This window comes from Lithobates pipiens, unplaced genomic scaffold (assembly GCF_037356315.1).
Source record: "Lithobates pipiens isolate NorthernLeopardFrog02 unplaced genomic scaffold, aLitPip1_a1.2 Scaffold_22, whole genome shotgun sequence".
Classification (NCBI taxonomy): Eukaryota; Metazoa; Chordata; class Amphibia; order Anura; family Ranidae; genus Lithobates; species Lithobates pipiens.
The window spans coordinates 131,332,810-131,357,952 of record NW_027507784.1 but is presented as its reverse complement, the minus strand read 5'-3'; the positions used below and the strand labels follow the sequence as shown (position 1 = coordinate 131,357,952).

The 25,143-nt window shown below is 43.0% G+C and overlaps 1 protein-coding gene across 1 annotated transcript in view; it reads left to right on the top strand.

Moving 5' to 3' along the window:
• Positions 1-4,527: 4,527 nt before the first annotated feature.
• Positions 4,528-25,143, top strand: part of MREG (melanoregulin) — a 120,821-nt gene continuing 100,205 nt past the window's right edge. Inside the window, exon 1 of the mRNA XM_077448321.1 lies at positions 4,528-4,678. Within this exon, the coding sequence (XP_077304447.1) occupies positions 4,612-4,678 (67 nt within the window). The 5' untranslated portion in view covers positions 4,528-4,611. The remainder of the gene's footprint in view (positions 4,679-25,143) is intronic.

Genomic DNA, 25,143 nt, shown 5'->3' with positions numbered 1-25,143 from the left:
TCTCCAGTACCTTCTCAGCCAATAGAAACATGTCTGTGCATACTGTGTGTACATGTATGTGTATACTGTGTAATTATATACTGTGTGTGTGTGTGTATACTGTGTGGCCCTATAATCTCGGATTGCCTGGGGGCCCCATAATCTCCTATTGCCCGGGGGCCCCATGAGTTGTCAGTCCACCCCTGGCAAGTGGTTAAAGATATTTAATAAAAAGCTTTTATAATTACACAGATGGATTTATAAAATATGCCAAAAGCAGATTTAGGGTTTGACATGTTGGGCATCTATTTACTCGGTGCAACCTCGCCTTTACTAAAAATGTGGGTAGTTTATTGTGTTTGTTTGCCCTAAAATTTATTTTAGTATGTTTTTTTTACAAAAAATCGGAGGTAATTTATCAAGAAAAAAAAAAGTTGGTCTTACGGGGGGGCTTCAGAATTCTCTGCCTATATATCCTGAGTAAAGTAAAGATGTGCAAAGCCCGCCAGGAAGTCGGCGCAGCACTGAGCTAATCACAGGCAGTGAGACATTGCCCCGATGCGTGGCTGCAGAAATCAGGCAATGTCTCACTGCCTATGATTAGCTCAGCACTGCGCCGACTTCCTGGCGGGCTCTGCACGTGGACCATGTGATCACGCCTGAGCTCATCCCTACTCCTGAGATGTAAAACTAGCCCTGACTGCATTGCAGAAAATAGAAAATTGCACTTCAGTGTGTTAGGCAGCCCATTCATTTAAATGCAATGCATGTTCACTTGTGGCCTAATAGTGAGCTAACGCACCTATGAACTATTCTTGGATAATGGTGCTGGAAATCTGTTACTCTATATAAGCTGCCATATGCTGCCCTGTTAAGCAGAATAAGGCAGCTCATATTTTTTCAGCTGACAGGAATAACAGGATGTGAGCCATGTGTTTGAAATCTGGTGATTTTTTTTTTTAAATCAGTACCAGGAACGATACTTACATGAATGAACAGTGTATTATATTGCTGGTGCATGCTTATGGGGGTTATTTACTAAAGGAAAATCCACTTTGCACTGCAAGTGCACTTGGAAGTAAAGTCGCTGTAGATCCATGGGGGGACATGCATGGAAAATATACAGCATTTTAGCTTGCACATGATTGGATGAAAAAAATCAGCAGAGCTTCCCCTCATTTCAGATCTACCCTTCAGATTTAGAGTGACTGCACTGCCAAGCTCACTTTCAGGTGCACTTGCAATGCAAAGTGGATTTGCTTTTCGTAAATAACCCCCTATGTTCCTTGAAATCTTAACTCCTCTTCTACTCCCCTTCCTCACGGGATACCCCTCCAGCATTGATCTTATGGTGCTGTGGGGTTAATACTGTATGAGTAGCTGCACCTCTCAAAAGCACTCGTCACGTGCCGACCTAGGTTTGTGACAAAAGTACTTAAGGGTGTATTTAAAGCTAAAACTTTCTTTGTCCTGCTGGGAAGATTTACCCTTATTTCCTGACCTGGTGATGCAACATTTAATAAAATGAAATCTCTGCAAAATGAACATATTCTCATCTTAGAAAATTGTCATAGGAACAGTTGTTACTGTTAGAGGATTTGCCTTCACTTCCTGCTCAGGTGACAACACAGGTGACTGCATTTTTTACACCTTTTCCTATTAGTACTCTGTTTGTGTAAAAGTTTTTCAAGGAAAACATTTCTTTCCAGTGGACATCTATTGTAGCCAAAAAGCAAAACTTAAAGGATAACTCCACCTTTGTCGAGGAAAAAATAAACACTCCCCTCTAGGTGATCAATGCACATTGCAGGGATTTTAACAAACTTTGTTGCAAATTCCTACCTTTTGTTAGTCTGAAGAAATAGCTGTTTGTTTGTCTGTATGGGAGTGTTTTTATAATTATTAGTCACCTGCTGCAACTGCAGGGCTCAAATGAGGAAATTGCTGCATCCCTTTAGATGTGCTTTCCTTTTGGGAGTATCTCATTAAAAATACAATAACTGTTGCAGGGATGCTCAAAATATGACTTGTATCTTAGTGCAGACTTCTGGGAAAATCAGTGAGCCAATTACACAAGCAGTAAATTACATTTCTGGGGGGGTGGGCGTTCTGTGTACAGGATGCCTCCAGGTTGCCATTTTGCATTGCATTTTACAGAAAATTACAGCGCTGCAATTTGGAAGGCAAAGGTAACTTTTAATAACATTCAATTACAATATGAATTGTGTCACAATTGTATACGCTATATTATTTTTTCTTTATTTGCTATTTTTTTGCCACAAAAGTGGAGTTACCCTTTAACCCCTTGCTGACCAGCCATCGTTTTTTTCCCCCAGCAGGTCGGCACGATCCCACATGCCATCGTAGGTCTACATCAGCTTGCGGGATCGGGATAGCAGGCGCACGCTCATGGCCGATGGTCGCGATGACCACCAGCCTCAAACGATTGCGGGCACGAGAGGCAGAACAGGAAAGTGTGTGTGTGTGTGTGTGTGTGTGTAAACACACAAATCCCTGCTCTGTGAGGAGATGCTTGACTGATTGTGAGTTCCTATTATTTTGGGACCACGATCTGTCACTTCCTCTAGGTCAGTCCCCTCCCCCTACAGTTAGAAACACACACAGAGAACACAGTTAACCCCTTGATGGCCCCTTTGTTTTAACCCCTTCCCTGCCAGTGACATTTATACAGTAATCAGTGCATTTAAATAGCACTGATTGCTGTATAAATGCCAATGGTCCCAAAAATGTTTCAAAAGTGTCCGATGTGTCCCCTAATGTCGCAGTCCCGATAAAAATTGCAGATCACCGCCATTACTAGTTAAAAAAAATATAATAATAATAAAAATGTTATAGATCTATCCCCTATATTTGAGACAATATAACTTTTGCGCAAACCAATCAATATATGCTTATTGCGATTTTTTTTTTTACCAAAAATATGTGGAAGAATACATAGCGGTCTAAACTAAGAAAAAATTTGCTTTAAAAAAAAAATGGGGATATTTATTATAGCAAAAAGTACAAAATATTGCTATTTTTTTCAAAATTGTTGCTCTTTCTTTGTTTATAGCGCAAAAAATAAAAACCACAGAAAAAAAAAAGGACATCACTTTTGTTTGGGTGCAATGTTGCACGACCGCGCAATTGTCAGTTAAATTGACGCAGTCTCAAATTGCAAAAAATAACACGGTCATTCAGCAGCCAAATCTTCTGGGGCTGAAGTGGTGAATTACAATACACCTTGTGTCAGAATTGTATATGCTATACACATTACATATATAAATATATATATATATATATATATATATATATATATATATATATATATATATATATATTTTTTTTTTTTTTTTTCCCTTATTTTTCCAATGAAAGTGGAGTTTCCCTGTAACACAAAGCATTCATGCATGACCAACTCTGTGCCCCTTCAGCTTAAAATATCTGATGCGTAAAATCAAACTGACTCCAATGACTTTCAGTTTCTGCAATTTAGAGTTTGGTTCCCAAGATGAAAATTGTCAATATTCCTTAGGCTTTCATGTGACCATAAACAGGCAGATTTCTCATAAAGAGTGGACGCATCTGTCCACAAGTGTCTACCAGGCCCACTTGTGACTTCTTCATGATCGACTTAAAGCAGAGGTCCACCCTAAAGTGGACCTTCCACTCATTGGAACCCTCTCCCCCTCCGGCGCCACAATTGGCACCTTTCAGGGGGGAGGGGAGTGCAGGTACCTGTACAGTACAGGTATCTGCACCCACTTCTGGCGTAGATTCTGCAGAAGGTACGCCCCTTTCCACAGAATCTACGCCCCTTTCCGAAGGTCCCCCGCTGCCTGCTGGGAAACACACGGATCCCAGAGACAGCGGGGACCATCCTTATTGCGCAGCGCGATTCGCGCATGCGCAGTAGGGAACCGGGAAATTAAGCCGAAAGGCTCCACTTCCTGATTCCCATACCCAAGATGGCGGCGGCAGCACCCGAGAGACGATCGAGAGATCGGCTTCGGGTGCCGACATCGCGGGCGCGCTGGGCGGGTAAGTGTCATTATTTTAAAAGTCAGCAGCTGCAGTATTTGTAGCTGCTGGCTTTAAAAAAAAAAAAAAATGGCGGACTCCCGCTTTAATAGATTGATGAGCCACAAACAAAGAAACTACTTATTTTTGTCCACAGAATCAGAGATGATATTCTATTGACATTGGTGATTTTATTTTATTTTTTACCAGAAGGTTGGAACATCCTCTTTTGCAAAGACTATTCCTTGCAATAAATTAAAGCATTTATCAATGCACCTTTATACATTTTTTTGCAAGCAATGCATCACTTGCTTTTTATCAGATCTTACCGCTGTAGGAATGGTATCTGATTACTATCATTTCCATCTAGTTCAATAATAAGGTGTTAATCAATTGTATAACACTCATGATTCAAGTATCAGAGGGGCTTATACATTCAAGATCTACAGTATGGGTAGCAGCTGCATTATAACACTCTAGGACTGACGGTACTGCTGCAGCTCTCCTTCTCCCCCCCTCTCCCCACCTGTGTTGGTTCAGCTGCTGCCTGTGCAGTTTTGCAGTCACACACTGAGCATCAAGTGAATTCAGCACAGTCTTCAGTTGGAAAAAATGAGGGATCCGCAACCTGCAGAGAAATCTGCTCTGCAGAAGGATGGATTTGATCCTAAAACAAAAGGTACGGATACAAATATCTATCATATCATCTATGTATGGGTCCATGCAGCAATGAATCCATCGCATTTATATCCAGGCAACCTTCATTTCACAAATAAGGACATTAAGAATATGCAATTCTTTAAAAGCAGAACAGTAATCTCTCTAATGCAGTTGCATTTGCTTCAAGCTAAAAGGACTAGCTTCTTATTCCATATCTATTTATCTATCTAGAATGTTATGTCTATCATTTAAACCATCTATCAGTACCATCTATCTATCTATAGCTGGCTTGCTGTCATCTCTTTCTGTCCATCTCTCTTTCTGTTCATATGATATTTCACAATACCATGGTTTTTTTTTTTTTTTGTATTGTATGTGTCTCATAATTAACACAAGGCTGCCTTTTCAACACAATAGATGTCATGCTGTCTTCTATTCATGCGTAGACAGATGGCACCAGCCACACCATTTGTGCAATGCCTTTAAAGAATATCACCAGTTGCTTACAATAAGTGAAGAACTAGTTAGCTAGGAGTAAATTAGTACTGATGTAACCTGCCTTTGTATTGAATTATGGTTAGCTCTTTAACAGTTCTGTTTGAGTATGACTTTAGGAGCATCTCTTTCCTAAGATGTGCAATGTGACTGTAAAGCTCAATTTGAAAATACATTTTTTACTACAGGTTTAAAAACAAACAAACAAAAAAAAAAAAAACACAGTGGAATGACTAGGGTTCGTGTATTGTTCACGATCTTGGCAATTTTTGCCACCGCTGCCATAAAAATGTTTGGACATACAATTCTCTGTATGAATTCTGCATTCTATAGTTGAGTCAATGGTAGGCTGTAGCTACACTGAGATAATGAAGGCTGTGTTGGTCGTCGTGCTGTAAGGTATGCAGAGAGGACTCTATACTGTGCAGCCTAGAATGTGTAGAATCTGCAAAAGGTACAAGTAACAATAAAGGCATAGAATGGTAATATTGGAGAAGCCTGTCCAGCATTGTACGTGTGTGATGGGAGATGTGTGCTATTGGGAGTGGGAGTACAGACGTATATGTTGACGTGTGTGGAGAAAATAGACCTGCTATGGAGATGTCTAGTGGTGGGGGCAGCAGAGATTGAGGAAAATGGAGCGAGATCTCTAAATTATGATGTGTGAACCTGCAGTGAGTCACACTATACCGGTGTAAAGAGCAGAGTTAGCAGTAGCATGGGTGATTAGAGTTGGATCATGTGACATGTTAAGTACATAACTGCAATATACAAATGAGGAATTGTAGGATAAAAATGTTAAGACAGAGAAAGATGTGTGATCAAGGAAGAAAAAAAAAAGTAACACAATGTCTACAATGAGTAGATAACAGCTAAAATGTTTTATATGACTAGGAATATTGATATAGTTGACGTTTCCAAAAACTAGAAATGTGTGAAAAGGCCTTACAATAGCATATGTGAATGTACGAGTGTTAGAAAGTGCTATCAAACATTTTGAAAGTGCTTAGTTGAAGGTGGAAATGTTTTTTTACAGGTATTTTGTATGGCATTTCCTGTGAAATTGCTTGTAATCAAGCATTTTAACCGTTTATGCAGGGTTTTTTGTGGAAACGTTCTAAATTAATGCTCCGTATCACAACATTATGGTGTGAACATTTCTTGGTTAAACAATAGGGCTAGAAAGTCCTACACCTGCACAAAAAGGACAAAAATTGTGAAGCAAATGGTGGTTATGAATTGTGCTAAAGAATATGTTCTTGGGTGGGACTTCCGGGACACATCACTTCTGCCAACTTGGAACGCAGGTGGAATGCAAACCAGCATTTCCACGCTGATTGTAATGCTGGAACGACTTTATCCTAGTGTAAGTGCAATTTTACTTTGAAACAAAAAAGAAAAAGTGAGCACTAGAGCAAGATGACTCTTCACTTCAGAGTAACGGTCTAAGGCATATCATTGTTTGCCATCTAGTGAGTGTATAGATTGGTGGAGGTACAATTGTGAAGGACCTTTCCCAAACACATTGGGTGATGTTTATTTGATTCTGGATTTTTTTCCACTTTCTGGTGAGTGGTTAGACATATCACACATATTGCTGGATTTATCCTGGTATACACAGATTTTATTTTATTTTTTTTAAATCAAGTCCCAGATTTATATTTTGGGACTTTATTACTAATACTAATCACAGTGAATCCCTTTTTTATTTGCAATTTAACTTTGTTCTTAATATATTTTCCACATACGACACCGTGGGAGGTTCTTCTCTCCTCTCCTCCTCTTTATTAAAGCTTTATGCTGAGTGTTTAATTGCACCAGAGGACCATTATTGCTGTTCTGGTTCTGGATGCCTTCCCTACATTGAAGTCATTGGCTGGATGTGAGTGGATAGAAGAAGAGTGTTCTGAACCCAGAACTTGCCAACAAGAGATCACCAAAGGCTGTTCTTGGCTTCCTGTAAAAGTGGTCAAGAGGTTCTGGTGAGTGAGCTGTACACATACATGCTGGTGGAGAGGAGGCACAATCATTCACTTTGGTGTTGAAGTATCACTTTTTTGCTTGGACTCACTTTGGACTTTATTTTTTGTTTCTTGTTGGAATCAATGGACACCGTTTACTGTTTATGGTAGATTGTGATAGAAGTAAACATTGACATCTTTTTGGTGTAAGCACTTATATGTATAGTGGCACAAATTGAAGACTTTACTGATGACTGTGTAAAAGCAAAGTTCCCTCACAGACTTCCTGGCACATCTAGCCCTCCACTGTGCTACACTCCCCGACCTTTCTCTGCCCTGAGTCCTTGATGGAGCACTTGACCTGACCATACTCGCTGACAGCTTCACCTGCCCCTCTGCTCCAGGAGTTCTTTATCAATGACCGTGTGATGATAAAGACATTGCCAATGAATATGTAATGGCAAAGTTCTTTCACAGCTCTCCCTGGGCCTCCTCCTGCGATCAGTACACCCCCCACCCCAGATGGGGGTGCCCTCCTGCTGCTGTTTAGTATTCTATCCTCCACTTCACTCAGCCGACAACTCCCCCCAGTGGCATGTTACCTCAGCTTATATAGGAGGCCCACCCCCTGCCAAATCCAGTTGGGGATTGGTCAGGGCTCCCACACAAGCTGCCTGCCACTCCAGTCCTAGGCCCTCTCCCTCTTCCAGAACTTTCTCCCTAGAAGCAGGGAAGGTGCCTCAGAACTAGAGCACAGGTGGCCACACCCACTGCTACTCTGACCACTCCCAGCCCTTAGATCAAAACAGACAGGCCTAGCTTGCAGCATAGGCCTGCCTAAATTTGCCTGTGCTGACAGTTTTTCTAGTAAAACCCTATTACCAGCACCTACCTATTGTTAGAGGGGGCTACATGTAGATATTTGTAAATTGCATTCACCAAGGGTAGCAGAAGTATGGGACTTTATTGAAATCTCAGGCATACTTTCCTGAAAAAGGTAATGCAGCATGCCATTTTCCACTGTCATTGTCCATTAAATGTTACATGCACTTATCAAGCCTGCACCCCTAGAGGGCCACAACCCCTTCTGCCAGCAGTTTTATAACAGCACATACTACCCATCATTGATCCCCTGTGTGGTCTGCCCAGCACAGCACAACACTTTCTCCTACTTCCTCCCACACATGCACACCATGGACACCTCCCTATGCAAAATAAGTACACATCTCTAGGCCCTTCCTGGAGATAGTGGGAGATTCACCCTTCACTGTGTTTCAATCATTCCCTTTTCCAGGTGCCAAGCAGAATTCATACAAAGTGTACTTGGCTACATTATAAATAATAGTGCAAAAGGCACTTGAATTTTAAAGTACAAAATGTTTTTAAAGCCAAATATTTTCATGTTTTGTACAGAGAGGGCAAGAAACAATTTTTTTACTCCTTTTTCCCAGATGGGAAGATTTAGACAGTGTCTTGGAAATTTCATAGCTTGGCAACTCCCATCGTAATATTGATTCTAATAATAACTACTGCAGAAAGAAACAGATGCAAAAATATATACTACGCATCTTTCTAAATAACTGTTCTTCTTTGTTCTGCCCCACTTTTATGTAATTTTTTTCAATGTTGTATTAAACTGCATGAGGGGAACAGGGAAGCACGGTGCTCAAGAAATTATTTAAGGTGATGGGTAGCACAATATAAGTTGTTCACACCACAACTCTGAGTTTTATGTACTGACAAACGTCAAAATTGAATCATGTTACATTTTAAAAGACTCAACTTAAATTGTCTTAGAGGACAAGTTCAAGGTCATGGCACTCAAAATTCAGCTTTCAGAGGCTTTTCCCCACTACATGTTCCAGGGTATTGGCGTGAACAGACTCTACTGAAACCAGTGGATTTCTCATTTTAAAATTCTGAAATTTGTCTACATTGAAAAATGCTGCTGAATGCATGTCAATTCTTCAGATGTAAACAAGCCCCCATTCAGCATGTAATAAAATGAATACTTCTTCAAGCGTTTAGAAGCATTTAGCCTTTAAATGTACCTTGCAGTTAAAATGTAAGGTCGAATTTAAAAAAAATAACCTGGTTAGATGTTATACTCACTTTTCTTCTGGCTTCCATCTTCTGCACTGTGGCGAGGATGCAGTCATTCTTCTTCTGGTGAGATCTGGAGAACTTAGAGTAAATCAAAACTTGCTGAGAAGGTGCTTCCAGCACTGTTCTGCAGCATCTTCCCATGAAACTTGGTGTAATCACCATTCCCCAGTTTTTTTTTTAAAAGGATGATGTCATCCCCTGCATCATGGAAGACAAAGAAAAGAAGAGTATAATACCTAACCTTTTTACACCTTTAGCTGACTGTTGGTTGATTCTGGGTCACAGGAGTGCTGAACTAAGCTTTGGCCATACTTTTCCTTCAATAAGCAGACACACTGGACCTGCACATTACTCCTTGTGAGAAGCTAGACCTAAAATTCTACTCTGTGAAGGAAAGTTCAACTTCTCAGGGTTAGAAGATTTGAAAATAAACAAACAAACATTAACACCTTAGCCAGCTGAAAGCATTTTGATAATTTACTCACAAGAGCTAGATATTTTCAGCATTGCAGAGGATTTTTGCACCCCACTTGTTTAACTGTTTTCACTGAAATGGCAGTATCATTAAAAGAAGACACTTAAGGGCCGGTTCACACAGCGAGGCGCGGCGTCTCCGACTTGCCTCGCCGCGACCTGCGGGGACCTCAGCGGCGACTTGCAGAGGACTTCTGTATAGAAGTCAATGCAAGTCGCCCCCGAAGTCGCCCCGAAGTAGTACAGGAACCTTTTTTCTGAGTCGGAGCGACTCGAGTCGCTCCTCTCAGAACGGTTCCATTGTACAGAACGGGGGCGACTTGCGGGAGCGAGGCGAGGCGAGCCGTGTCGCCTCGCATCGCCTCGCTGTGTGAACCGGCCCTAAGAGTATATTGTTAATTTACCTTAAGACATTCCCTGTGTGGTCTTGGTCTGCCCTCTCTTTGATAAATGCTTTTCTCTAGTCAGGAGACCGCATGTTAAAGAGTATGGTGTTGGGAGGCATGGCTCAGTTGGGGGGAGACCTAGAAGTCATGCCTTGGATTTCTTTGGAGAGTGGGTTAATGAGAGATCACCATGTACTGTAGTCAGTATACAGGTTCCATCAATCCAGTGGAGTATGGCATCCTTGGCTATATTCCCCCAGGAGTTATTAGACATGCCTCCTCTGTGTAGCTAAGGCAAGGGAGAAGAATCATTGGTCCTCTGTGTGGAGTAAAGAAAAAAAATTCTGTTGAAACGTCATGATGTGATACTTGAACTTTGAAATAAGGAGGCATTGCTGTGTACGTTTAACTTTGCTGTTGAGTTATTCACTTTAAGGTCATTACAGAGGACAAGGGGGGCACTCTTTACATCTAGAGGATAAGAGATTTAATCTCCAAATACGGAAAGGTTTCCTCACAGTAGGAGCTGTGAAAATGTGAATAGACTCCCTCAAGAGCTGGTTCTGGCAAGCTCAGTAGATTGCTTTAAAAAGGCCTGGATTCTTTCCTAAATGTACATAATATAACTGGGTACCAACCATTATAGGGAAAGTTGACCCAGGAGGGAATTTGTGCCTCCCTCTGGATCAACTGTAGGTTGTATATATGGGATTGTATGATTTTATTTTTATTTTATTGGTTGAACTAGATGTCTTTTTTCAATCTGACTAACTATGTAAAAGTTAATTACAGTTGATTGTTTTACCTTGAAAACTGACTCTGGAAAAATAATACGCGATTAGTTGGTATCCCTAAATAATGAAATGTATTAAATCTTCACACTTAAAACAGTCCTTTCAAAATGTAATTAATCCACTGTTTATAGGGTCCCAAGCCAAACTTTCCCTCTGGGGAACCCTCCCAGAACCTTAGTAATAAAATGATTGAACTATAAAAACAGCGAGCTCCCACTCAAAAAAACTAGAGAAAGACCTTTTATTAGCACGAGTAATGGTCATAAAGTAGCACTATTTCTCAGCTGGGATTCAAAATTGATTATGGACTTAAACATCATTGTTTTCCTATTGTTTAAAAGGGTGCTATCGTTGACTTTTTCACAATTACACTCCAGAGTAGGGATGAGCTGAACATCCCCCGGTTCGGTTCGCACCAGAACTTTCGAATGGACCCCAAATTCGTACGAACTTTAGAACCCCATTGAAGTCTATGGGACTCGAACGTTCGAAATTAAAAATGCTAATTTTAACGGCTAATATGCAAGATGCTGTCCTAAAAAGGGTTTGGGGACCTGGCTCCTGCCCCAGGGGACATGGGTCAATGCCTAAAATGTTTTTAAAAATGGCCGTTTTGGCGGGAGCACTGATTTTAATGACGATTAAAGTGAAAAAAAAGTGAAATATTTTAAATATTTATATATATATATATATATTAAATAACTTTAAATATCGTGCCTGGGGGGTGTCTGTAGTATGCCTGTGAAGTGCCACGTGTTTCCCGTGTTTAGAACAGTCCCTGCACAAAAAATGACATTTAACGGAAATAACATCATTTAAAACTGCTTGCGGTTTTAATGTTATATCTGGTTCCTGCAATATGGTTGAAAATCATTGAGAAAAATGGCATGGGTAGCCCTCCCTGCCCATTACCAGCCCCTTTGGGTCTTGTACGCATATTAAGGGGAACCCCGTACCCATATTAAAAAAAGGAAATGTGTGTGGCCCCCAGGCCCTATATACTCAGAACAGCAGTATACAGGCGGTGCAAACAAGACAGGGACTGTGTAGGTTTGTTGTGTTAAGTTGAATCTGTTTGTAATTTTGAACTGGTACATTTTTAAAGTGTAGCTCCAGTCAAAAAAACTATTTTTAAGCTTTTTGGAAAACATAGGGAAGGGTTATCACCCCTGTATAATTTGTTTTGTCGTCCATCTTTTTTCATCTCACTTACTGTTGTCTCCTTCCGTTTGCAAGTAGGAGATGTTTGTAAGTTGGATGTTTGAAAGTAGGGGCCTGCCCTATATGCTCTGCAGAAATGGCGGAACAAGGTGTTGGTTTTGCTACAACATTGTAAGCCCTCAAAGTGACTCTTGGTTGGCGCTGGAGCGCCCTGCTGTGAACGATTATATCAAGAATTGTAATTACATGCCATTGTTGAACAGTGGTAGAAAAATTGACCTTTGGTGGTTGTGGTGCTGGTGCCACAACACTATAAGTCCTCACAGTTACTCTGGGTGGGCACAGGAACGGGGCAGAAACAGGGGCAGAAAAATTGGGCCTTAGGCACTGGTGCTGGTGCCACCACACTGCAACCTCTCCCATATACTCTAGTTTTATTGCAGGAATTAGCCCTGCTGCAAAGCATTGCATCAAAAATTGTAATTAAACGCCCCTGTTAAACAGGGGCAGAAAAATTGGGCTGATGGCATCACCCAGAACCAGAAATGTTCTTCCAACATATCAGCGGAGGAGGAAGAGGATAGACAATCAACATAACAGGACAGTCACTCAGCATCAGCATAGGCAGTCTTGAAGGGATGTGATATTTCCAAAAAAATTATTCGGTTACATCAGCTTCAGGTGCTTGGTAGCTGTGGGTGATCCAAGACTGATTCATCTTGATGAAGGTCAGTCGATCAACTGATTCGGTGGACAGGCGCACCCTATGATCAGGTAACAAAGCCACCAGCAGCACTGAAGGTGCGTTCCGAAAGAACGCTGGATGCAGGACAGGCCAGTAGCTCAATTGCATACTGTGCAAGCTCTGGCCAGTGATCCATCCTCAAGACCCAGTAAGCCAGAGGATTTTCAGTGGGAAAGGTGTCCAAGTCTGACCTTGCCCCTAGGTATTCCTGCACCATGTAAATCAGACGCTGGCGATGGTTGCTGGAACCGATCATACCTTGGGGCTGCGGACTAAAAAATTGTCTGAAAGCATCAGTCAGACGGCCACCTTCTCCACCGCTCCTTCTGACCAATGCCTCAGCAACATGTTGTCCAGGACCAGGAGTTTGTAACCTCCCAGTCTCTGGGAACGTGTTGCACAGACCTTTCTGCAAGGCCTCCCAGAGATGTCTCATCCTCTGCTCCCTCTGCGATGGCAAGATAAGGTCGGCAACCTTACCCTTGTACCGTGGATCAAGGAGAGTGGCCAGCCAGTAATGGTCCCTCTCCTTGATCTGAAGAATACGAGGATCCTTCCGCAGGCTTTGCAGGATCAGGGAGGCCATGCAGCGTAGGTTAGCTGAGGCATTCGGTCCGGAGTCCTCTGGGTCACTAAGGACAACATGATCCGCAGCTACCTCCTCCCAGCCACGTACAAGTCCACTGGTTTCTTGGGACTGTAAATCATCCCTACAAGACTGCTGCTGCTGCTGATGCTGAGTGCCAGCCTCCACCTTCATGCTGACACAATCATCCTCCTCCTCCTCCTCCTCCTCCTCCTCTTCCTCCTCCTCATCCTATTCCTGTGTGATGGGTGGCACAGCAGGAACACTGTCTGGATAAAGGGGGCCTTGAGAGGCAAGGAAGTCCTCCTCTTCCTGCCTCTGTTCTGCCTCAAGTGCCCTGTCCATTATTCCACGCAGCGTATGCTCCAAGAGGTGGACAAGAGGTACAGTGTCACTGATGCATGCACTGTCACTGCTCACCATCCTTGTGGCCTCCTCAAACGGTGACAGGACAGTGCATGCATCCCTGATCATGCCCCACTGGCGGGGTGAGAAAAAAACCAAGCTCCCCTGACCCTGTCCTGGTGCCGTAGTCGCACAGGTACTCATTGATGGCCCTCTGCTGCGTGTGCAGCCGCTGCAGCATGGCCAACGTTGAGTTCCACCTGGTGGGCATGTCACATATAAGGCGGTTCTTGGGCAGGTTCAACTCCTTTTGGAGCTCAGCTAGCCGAGCACAGGCATTAAATGATCGGCGGAAATGAACACAGACTTTCCTGGCCTGCTTCAGGACATCCTGTAAGCCCGGGTACCTGCCCAAGAACCGCTGCACCACCAGGTTAAGGAAGTGAGCTACACAGGGCACATGGGTCAGTTGTCCCTTTTGGAGGGCGGAGAGGAGGTTGGTGCCATTGTCGCAAACCACCATTCCTGGCTTAAGCTGGGGTGGCGTCAACCACCTCTCGGCCTGCCCCTGCAGAGCTGACAAAACATCCGCCCCAGTGTGGCTCCTGTCCCCCAAACAAACCAGCGCAAGCACGGCATGGCATCGCTTTGCCTGCGTACTTGCGTAGCCCCTGGAACGCCTACGGAGCACCGCTGGTTCTGAGGACAGAGCACTGGAAGAGGCCATGGAGGAAGAAGAAGAGGAGGGGGTGGAGGAGAGAGGTGTGTCACAACCAATAGTAGCATTTTGGAGACGTGGTGGCGGAACAACCTCCAACACTACTGCACCTTGCCCTGCATCCTTCCCAGCTGCCAGAAGAGTGACCCAATGGGCCGTGAAAGACAGGTAACGTCCCTGTCCATGCCTGCTGGACCATGAGTCAGCGGTAATATGCACCTTACCGCTGACCGCCCTGTCCAGCGAGGCAAGGACATTGCCTTCCACATGCCGGTAGAGAGCCGGAATCGCCTTCCATGAGAAAAAGTGGCATTTGGGGACCTGCCACTGAGGAACCGCACATTGTACAAACTCACGGAAGGGGGCCGAGTCTACCAACTGAAAAGGCAGCAGTTGAAGTGCTAGCAATTTAGCCAAGCTAGCATTCAACCGCTGGGCATGTGGATGGCTGGGAGTGAACTTCTTCCGCCGGTCCAGCAGCTGGGGCAGGGACATTTGCCTGCTATAATCGGACGTGGGTGTACTGCTAGCAGAGTGCCAGGAAGCACTTGGCTGTGACACACCTAATTCTACACCTTCATTCCTCTCAGAGCAGGTTTCAGAGAGGACTGAAGGTCTAGTGGGGTTGGAGATCCCAGCTGATGAGGAGCAAGGAGAGGTCCGCTTTGTTCTTTGGTGTGGGTCTTTGAGGTATGCCAACGAGCTGCAATGCAGGTCAACATATGTCTGGTCAAGCATGTGGTGCCCAAGCGGCTGATGTTTTGGCCACGTGAAATACGCTTGAGACATACATTGCAAATAGCAGCGGTGCGATCTGATGCACTCGTCTCAAAAAAGGCCCACACCAAAGAACTTTTAGAATAATGCGCAGAGGCAGCGCCCTGCACAGGCGGAGCTCTGCGGTATGATTCAGTCGGTGTGCTGCCCCTAAGCTGGCCCCCGGAGGGCATCCTGCCTCGTTGGACATGTGCCTCCTCCTCCTCCTCCTCCTCTCTCCTACCAGGCACCCAGGTGGAGTCAGTGCCCTCATCATCCCCTCCCTCTTCATCGCTGGAGCAAACCTGGCAGTATGCTGCAGCGTGTGGAACATGACTGCCAGATTGCTGTCCTTCTTGAGCATCCCCTCTCTCTGCATTCATGCTACTGCCTTCCTCTAGCTGAGTATCATCATCAGAGCCTACAAAACACTGGGCATCCTCCTGGAGCATGTACCCAACACTGTGCTCAAAGAGTTCAGGAGACTCCTCAGGAGGACGTGGTGGGTCTAGGGAAGGAGTCACTGATGATGACATTGAGAGGAGGGAAGACGATGCGTTGGCAGCTGCTTTGCTAGTATCCTGAGACTGAGTGAGAGAGGATGAGGAGGATGAAGAGGGCTTGGTCATCCACTCTACCAAGTCGTTGGCATGTTGCGGCTCAACATGTCCAGCTGCCGAAAAGAAGGACAAGCGTGTCCCATGGCCACGTGCTGATGATGACGATGCACCGCGTCCACGACCAGCACTGTTGTCTCTAGACACAGAGCCTGCTTGCCCTCTTATCGGCTCGCGCCTGTCTGCCTCTCCTTGCTGGCCTTCCAGACATGGTAATGGCCTGAAAGGAGTTGGGAAAAACAGCAATTGGGTAGTGTATATTGTGCTGGAGGCACACACAACTTCCAATAACTCCTGCAGATGGCAGATGGCTCAAATAGAGAAGAGCTATGTAGGTGGATATAGCGGTGTATACTGGGTTCAGAGCGCGCAGACAGCACGCACAAATTCCTACCGCTGACTGCAAACTCTATTTAAAATGAGCAAGATAGTTTGCTATATAGGTGGATATAGTGGTGTGTACTGGGTTCAGAGCACGCAGACAGCACGCACAAGCTCCTACCGCTGACTACAAGCTCTATTTAAAACGAGCAAGATAGTTTGCTATATAGGTGGATATAGCGGTGTGTACTGGGTTCAGAGCACGCAGACAGCACGCACAAGCTCCTAACACTGACTGCAAGCTCCATTATAAAAGATAGATATATCGCTAGCTATATAGGTGAATATAGCGGTGTATACTGCGGTCAGGGCACGCAGACAACAACCACTACAGAAGAGCAAGAACGAAAAATCGGCCGATAACGATCGGTGTATACTGTGTTGAAGGTACACAGAACACCCACTAACTGTTTTAGACGCCAACACACTACACAAGGCCGCCGCGCTGGCGGCCTTATATAGTGTGGGGCGTGTAGTACACAGCCTGAGCTATGATTGGCCACAGGCATCCTGCCTGTGGCCAATCATGGCTCTCCTCGCTGCCGGCGCTGTGATTGGCCAAGCATGCAGGGTCACAGTGCATGCTTGGCCAATCATGAGACAGCAATGCACTGCGCCATCGCAGTGCATTGTGGGCCGTGAGCGCCACACGAATTTGGCGCGAACGGCCCATAATGTTTGGAATTCGCCGAACAGCTGATGTTCGAGTCGAACGTATGTTCGACTCAAACACGAAGCTCACCCCTACTCCAGAGGTTGCCGACATTGACTGTCAAGCTACCTTCACTGTAATCTCCCATGTTACCTTGTGTGGATGTTTTTTCACTCACCTGCGTTTTTCTCTGCGTTTGTTGTTTTTCGTACTATTTTCTTTTAAATGGTGACTGACAAGCTGCAGAAGAGACTCAATTTTCTTACCCCATGCTACTCCTAATTGTCTTGGAAGTTACCTGTGCAAACTCTCATCTGGAGGGAATTACAAATGCATACAACCGTTTCTTTCCCATAATGATATTTCCTGATTAATACCATGTGGAGTATACCAAATCTTAACGTTATCTTCTGGAATGTGAAAGTTCTCTGTGACCCAATTAAAAAAACATACTATGTTTTGTCAGTGGTCTGTCTTCAGGAGGCATATATTACTAAAGACTGTGCACGCTTCCTTAAAAAAAAAAAAGTGCAATTCCAGCATTCTAAAATACTATCTAATACTAATACTATACTATAATTCTATTATAATATCAATTACTTGCGTGGAGTAAGCATCCTTTTTCCTGCAGGCAGACCCTGATCTACCATAAGGTGAAAATAATTTTATACTTTGCATTATTTATTCCATTACTTGCATTTTGACCAACATTTCTATTACACTCAAACGGTCCTGAGTTTCTAAAAAGTTTTGCTAAATTTCTGGCAGACAAGTTTAATCTCCTTGTTATTAAAATATATATCGATGGAACTTCAAAAAATACACATATTCCCCTTACTAGACATACACAAACCTATTCAACAAGTTCCAAACCCTCAAACTAATAGCACACTGAACTAGGTCTTACGGATATTTGGAGGGCGCCAGTGCCTGGAAAGTCTCTCACTGGCAGGTGCTAGCATGCGTCTGGAATGCAGGGATAACAGGACTGGACACGTTGACAGAGGGACAGGAGCCAGTCAAGGATGCAGATAGGCTGGTGTGGATGCAGGATAGGCACAAGGCAGAGTCAGACAGTCCAAGTCAGCAACTAGCAAGCAGACCAGGTTCAGACGGAAGGCTGGAGAGTACTCAGCAGACAGGCCAGGGTTGGTAATAGCAGAGCGGATGAGCAGAAGGAGTAGGCATAAGTGTATTCTAGTGACAAGCCAGGGGTCGGTACAGGTGGCATTTAGGCAGAGTCAGAGGCAGGATCAGGTCGGCAACAGAAGAACAGCAGGAACTGATAACAGGAACATAATAGACCAAATGGCACTGACACACTGCACTAGTGCAGTTTTTAAAATTGTCCTATTACCATGCGTACCTGCTAACTGGTCATGGGCAGGATTTCTTAGGCTTGTGTGACTGCGCACACAAATGTTCCTTTCCTGAAATTGCGCCCACCCATGGGCATCCTAGGCCTGCTTCTCTCCCGAGAAAACTCTAGGCTTTGTTTATACTGCTCTTGTACAATTGATACAGCAGCTGACATAATCTTTGCAGTCCTTGACCAGATCTGGCCACCAGAACAGGCGTTGGATTAAATAGGTGGTTTTACCGATCCCGAAGTGACCAGCTAGTGGATGATTATGACAGAGCTTGAGTACTGGTAAACAGACCTCTTCAGGCACAAAAAAAAATAAAAAAATTCTTCCAACCACAGCAACTCTTGCTTAGTTCTGAACTCCTGAGGGGGTGTCACCCCAACTGATGCTTGTTTAACCTGGGTTAAAAGGTCCGCTTGTAATAATAATAAGTTCCTGGTTGATAGGATGGTAATCGCAGGAAGGTGGCTGTTTAGGGTCATCGAAAATACGAGACAGGGCACTTGGATCCAGGTCTGTACGTGATGTGAAACACAATTCTAGGAAAGAAGAGTGCCCACCTGGCTTGATGTGGTCTCAGTCGCTTGGCAGTCTTGGAAGTCTGGCCTTTAGGTACTCAAAGTTCTTATGACCAGTGTAGATCAGGATGGGATGCGCTGCCCCTTCCAGGGGGTACCCCCATTCTTCCACATTCATGGTCTCCCACATCAGAGTTCTTTTCAGAGAGAGAGGGCTTATGTGAGGAGAATGCTATGGGGTTCAGAGTCTTAAATTCCTGCTGCTGTGATAGAACTACACCTACTGTGTTTTCGGAAGCATCGATCTCAAGGATATAAGGAAGAGCTGGTTGGAATGGATTAGAATGGTTGCAGATGTCAACAGTCCCTTTAGCCTTTCAAAAGCAGTCTGGGCTTCGGAAAACCAACAGAAAAGCATGTTCTCATCGGTTAATCATGTAATAGGGGCGATGATTTTCAGAAAATCCCTTAATGAACCTCTGGTAGATAAAATGTTGAAATCCTATATCAGTTGGAGCGGGTCAGTCCAGGATAGCAGAAACTGCCTGTGGATCCATCTTGAATCCTTCAGTGGAGAAAATTAATCCCAATAATTGAATGCTCTGTTTCTCAGATTAAACACTTTTCTGATTTTGCGTAAAGTCTGTGTTGTCTGAGCCGGCTAAGAACTTTCTTGACATGTGTATGATGAAGTTCCAGGGAGACAGAAAAGGTCAAAATATAAATATAAAGAGAGAAATTACAAAACTCACTTTTGTGGCTTCTAGTGAAAAAGTATGAGGCTGCAATGCAAAGTATAGCTGACATGCATTGTAAAACACCCTGAATAGGGGTGTAACATGTAACATGTTACTAAAGATGAACCTATCATTTAACCTACTTAACCCATCTGTGGTGGGAAGGGTAAACATACTGAAAATTCTATGGATACTGTTTAGCTTCTCAGTTGCAATTTGTAGTCAGATAGGGTAACATTAACCAAATTCAGGCAGTTTTGGCCACAATCACTTCCATACCCTCCCTAGTTCAATTTCTAGAAGATGGACAACTTGGGCAACTATAACTGCTAACTTTACCCCTTCAACTAAATATGTTTATATAAAGAAAATGCTACAATACAATGGATATATCACATTTACCCCCTTATGCAATAATTATAACCTGGAGGAAATCTTTATGCTAGGAGGTTTGGAAGCATGGCAAGCAAAAAGGGTTATGCTTCTTCACCAGCTACATACTGACAAGGATTGTAAATAATTTTCTCAAATACAAAGCTAGTATGATTTGCATAGAGAATTATTTTGCATCATGTCCCAAACTGCTCAGTATAAATGTAACCCTCTGAGATCAATTGTGAATTTCACTCCAAGAAAGACCTTTAACGAGAATATATAATACTCTCTTTCTCATAAATTATATATATATATATATATATATATATATATATATATATATATTTTCCTCTTTCTTAAATACTCACCACTACAATGCAAAGATCATTGGGAAGTGGAAGTAGGTAGGTACTGGAAGTAATGGGTATGTCATCTAACACAGAACAGCCGCCCTGCCGCAGTAGATGTATGGTGGGCAGTCCGCAAGTGGACAGGATCTGTAGCCTCCATTTTAAACTGGGGATCAGAACTTTGTTTTATACATCTTCTAATGTAGAAACACAATTTCCTATGAAAAGCTTACGTTTCTGTCCTGATAACAATTTAGATAAATTTGAAATCTTGACTTTGCTAGAAAGTTAAAATTAAAAACATACAATAAAAAGAAATCCACTAACAATATAAACAATGGAGAGAAGGATGTCAATGCTCTTGAGGATCTGATCTCCCTTTTAGAAGATCAGGATTAACAAGACCTTATAGAGTTCTTGGATATGGAACAACTACTTTAGTAGAACCAACTGATCCAGTGCCCACCCATACTTCCACCATTAACAACAAGAAATCTGATAAATTCCCTCCTCTTAATTTGAACGCTAATGTGGCTGCCATCATTACCTTACATGTGAAGAAATTAGAAATCTTAAAATTAAAAAAGAATCCAGCAACCTCACTGAAGGAGAGAGGAAAGCTTGTCACAAATTAATGAATAATCCCAACATAACCATCAAACTGTCCGACAAAGGGGGTGGGGGGGGGGGGGGTATTGTCCTTATGGACAATATACAGTATCTCCAAATGTGCAACAAAGTCCTTGAAAACAGTAAGTGGTATTGTTCCGTTCCCACTAGTATTATTGATCAATTTCATAAGGACTTCTACAGAAGGATTGATACTACATTTTCAAATGGAATTATTAGTAAAGATCAATGTGGAGATGATCTCTTGTTCTGGGCTGTCATCATATGATGTCACCCCGTCTCATTGCAATTGCACACCCACAGGGGGCACGCTGTGCCCCTGGCACATGACGCCACCCCGATCTCAGGAAAGAGCCAGTTACACAGCTCTTTACCCATGTGATCAGTTGTGTCCAATCATAGCTGATCACATGTAAACAAGGAGATGCCATTTATTTGCTCTCCTCCCTTCACACTGACAGAGTATGAAAAGAGGAGAATTGATCAGTGGTATCTCCTCACAGGGGAGACCTGTACAGATAATCAGAGCACTGCTCATCAGTGCTCTGATGATCAGTGCTGCCCCAACAGTGCCCAGGAGGGATGCCAATCTATGCCCATCAGTGACACCAATCTGTGCCCATCAGTGATGCAAGTCAGTGCTACATTTCAGTGCCCAGCAGTGCCTGCTCATCAGTGCTGCCCATCAGTGCCACCCATCCGTGTCACCTATGATTGCCCATAGTTGCCACCTATCAGTGCCCATTAGTGCCACCTATCAGTGCTCGTCAGTGCTGAATATCAATGTTCATCATTGCTGCATATCAGTGCTGCCTAGCAATGCTCATCAGTGCTGCATATTAGTGCCTCTTCGTCAGTGTACATCAGTAAAGGAGAAACTGTACTTATTTACAAAGTTGACTGACAAACTAATAAAAAAAAACAATATATAGAAGAACAAGCCGCGCTGTGGTATTAGTCTAATAGGTTGCTGCCGTCCACTTAATTCTCAGCCCCCTTAGAGGCAGTGAACTTGCAACTGATATATAGATTAGGATAGGGACCCTGGCGCTCCCTTAAAAATGTGTAAATAAAGGGTACGCCCTTGTCACATAAGGTGATCTGAGATCTATCTACTATATTAGTCCTATATCACTTAAAGCGGGAGTCCGCCGGGACTCCGCGTTTTTTTTTTTTTTAAAAGCCAGCAGCTACAAATACTGCAGCTGCTGACTTTTAAAATAGTGACACTTACCTGTCCAGCGCGCCCGCGATGTCGGCACCCGAAGCCGATCTCTAGATCGTCTGTCGGGTGCTGCCGCCGCCTTCTTGGGTATGGGAATCAGGAAATGGAGCCTTTCGGCTTCATTTCCCGGTTCCCTACTGCGCATGCGCGAATCGCGCTGCGCAATAAGGACGGTCCCCGCTGCCTCTGGGATCTGTGTGTTTCCCAGCAGGCAGCGGGGCACTTGCGGAAAGGGGCGGGCACTTGCGGAAAGGGGCGTAATCTACGCCCCTTTCCGCAGAGAGCTATCCCGGAAGTGGGTGCAGAATACCTGTACTGTACAGGTATCTGCACCCCCCTCCCCCCTGAAAGGTGCCAATTGTGGCGCCGGAGGGGGGGAGGGTTCCGATGAGCGGAGGTCCACTTTAGGGTGGACCTCCGCTTTAAGTAATAGGAGAAAAATTCCAATATTAACAACAAAAGGGGAAACCCAGACTGTATAGTCCAGACCACCTGAAGAAATTCTCTTTGCTTAGGTGTATAGTAACAGGCACAGGGTATGGTACAACCACCCCCCTTCTTTTCCCCTATACGCCTACTGGTTATATAAGGGTACTATATGGTAGGGATAATGAAAATTGATAAGGGTATATCACATCATAAGCACATAATCAGACGTAACCAAACAATAACAATATATTGAAATAAAATAAGAAAAATGATAGGATAATGGTTGACTTATATAGCTTTGTCACTACCCACTTATCTAGCTATGCACGGTTTATACAGTCCTTATTTTATAAATACAATAAGCCAAAAAACCTCCAACTTGATATAGCAGATATCCTAATCCAATTAGCTGGGTGTTGAATAAAGTCCACACCATATGTGAAATTTTTTTTTTTTTTTTTGGTAAAAAAAGGTGGATAAATGTGCAAATTTGCAAAAAATGTGCAAAAGTGCAAGGAATGTGCAAATATGTGCAAAATTGCAAAAAGTGTGCAAAAATTGCAAAATATCAAAAAAAATAAATAAATAAAAATAAGTTAATGTAAGTGACAATAAGCTTATGCAAGACCAAAGTGCAAAGGGAGCTTATGCTCCCTACTATAATAGGCAAAAAGTCTATAAAGTATCATACAAAGTTCCTTAGAAAAAAGTTATTTAGAAGAAAGCTTCTATATATACAGCAAATCTTCATGCAGGTGGACCATAAGGTGACGTTAGTGCTCATTCAAACAAGCTAGTGACTTCTGTGCTCACCCACTCAGGTCCCCACTCACCGGATCCCTGTACCCACAGGGGGTAGTTGTGCGTGTAAATCCCAATCTCCAAACTCTTGTCAGCCAGGTCATCCGCCTTATTTCACTCCTCTGGTGTACGGTTGGTGCAAGCAAGCCAGTAGATCCTCAGGGAGATGGAAAAATATATCCTATAGTGCAGTAAATTAATGTCACCAAAAAACTTTTATTCGTTAAAATATTTTAATTACAGACCGGCTCAAAAAGCCATAAGAATCCTCCAAAGCCCTCAGGTACAATTAGGGTGAAAAAAAAGATAAAAAGAAAACAGAAATAAAAATCTAAACTTCCTTATACTTCCACTGATGACACATGAAGCATAAGTGACCTCATGATTAAATTTTACCCCCACATGCAAACACACAAAGAACGTCCACCTTCCCAAAGAACACAAAAAAAAGGGGTAGGTTGTATATAACATTGAAAATATAAAATATCTAATAAGAAATTTAATAGTAAAAAAACCTTTTTGATAAAAAAATCTTTTAGTGAAAATTTTTTTTTAGTAAAAACATTTTTCCTTAAATAAAAAGGGGGGAGAAAGTTCGGGATAGGGATATCTGTTTTCCCATACTATTCCCTAGGAGTACATTAAATGATACTTTTATCATCAGAATTTTATTTTGTGAAGACTCTATCTGTATTTGGGGTACATTATCAGTTGAGTCCCTATGGGTTGGCTATAAAACAATTCAGATCTATGTCTAAGTTCAACCCTCTGGGGGCAAGGGTTCCAAGGCGATATATCCAGGCAGTTTCATTTTGAGATAGGAGAGTGGTATTATTACCTCCTCTCCAATTATTTTTTATACACTCTATTCCATAAAAGACAAGACATGATGGATCTCTCTGGTGGAATAGATCAAAATGGCGAGAAAGGTTGTGTTTGGGGAAACCTTTTTTAATATTATGGATATGCTCTCTTATACGTACATGTAGGGGGCATGTGGTTCTACCCACGTACTGTAATTTGCAAGGACATTCAATTACATATGTAACGTGTGTACTACGGCATGTGATAAGATTGCGTATTTTATACTCTTTATAATCTGTTCTCGATTTGAACGGTTCTCTTTTGCGGGAACGCAACTGGAACGCACGCTGTCTGTTCGCTGCTTCCTGGTATACAGACCAGAGCATATTATTCTCCTTTATTTCTTCAGTGCATGAGGACATTGTTCTTTTTGATCAAACCAGGGTGTCCAAGACGTTCTGATGTAATGGACATATTCAATTGAGCTACCTCTGTCCCCTGCATTAATTTATGAATTTATCAACTAATTGATATTTTTGGTCCTGGCCATTTCCTAAGGACTTCTAATCAACTTAGTATTTTTATCAGATTTTTTATTAATTTTTTTATTTTTTTCGTCTTTATGATTTTTGCTGTTTTTTGGACTTCCGTTTTTTGATTTTTATTCTTTTTATTTTTATTTCTGTTTTCTTTTGATCCTTTATTATTATATTTTTTTCACCCTAATTGTACCTGAGGGCTTTGGAGGATTCTTATGGCTTTTTGAGTCGGTCTGTAATTAAAATATTTTAACGAATAAAAGTTTTTTGGTGACATTAAGTTACTGCACTATGGGATATATTTCTCCATCTCCCTGAGGATCTACTGGCTTGCTTGCACCTGACCTATAGAGGTACCAACCGTACACCAGAGGAGTGAAATAAGGCGGGTGACCTGGCTGATAACAGACAATAGGAGTAATATGGTGGCAACATCTGGGACGGTGGTCTTAGAGGCCTGTAATGCTGCAAAGTGCTCTGGGATGGTGGTCTGAGAGGGCTGCAATGCTTCACAGTGCTCTGGGATGGTGGT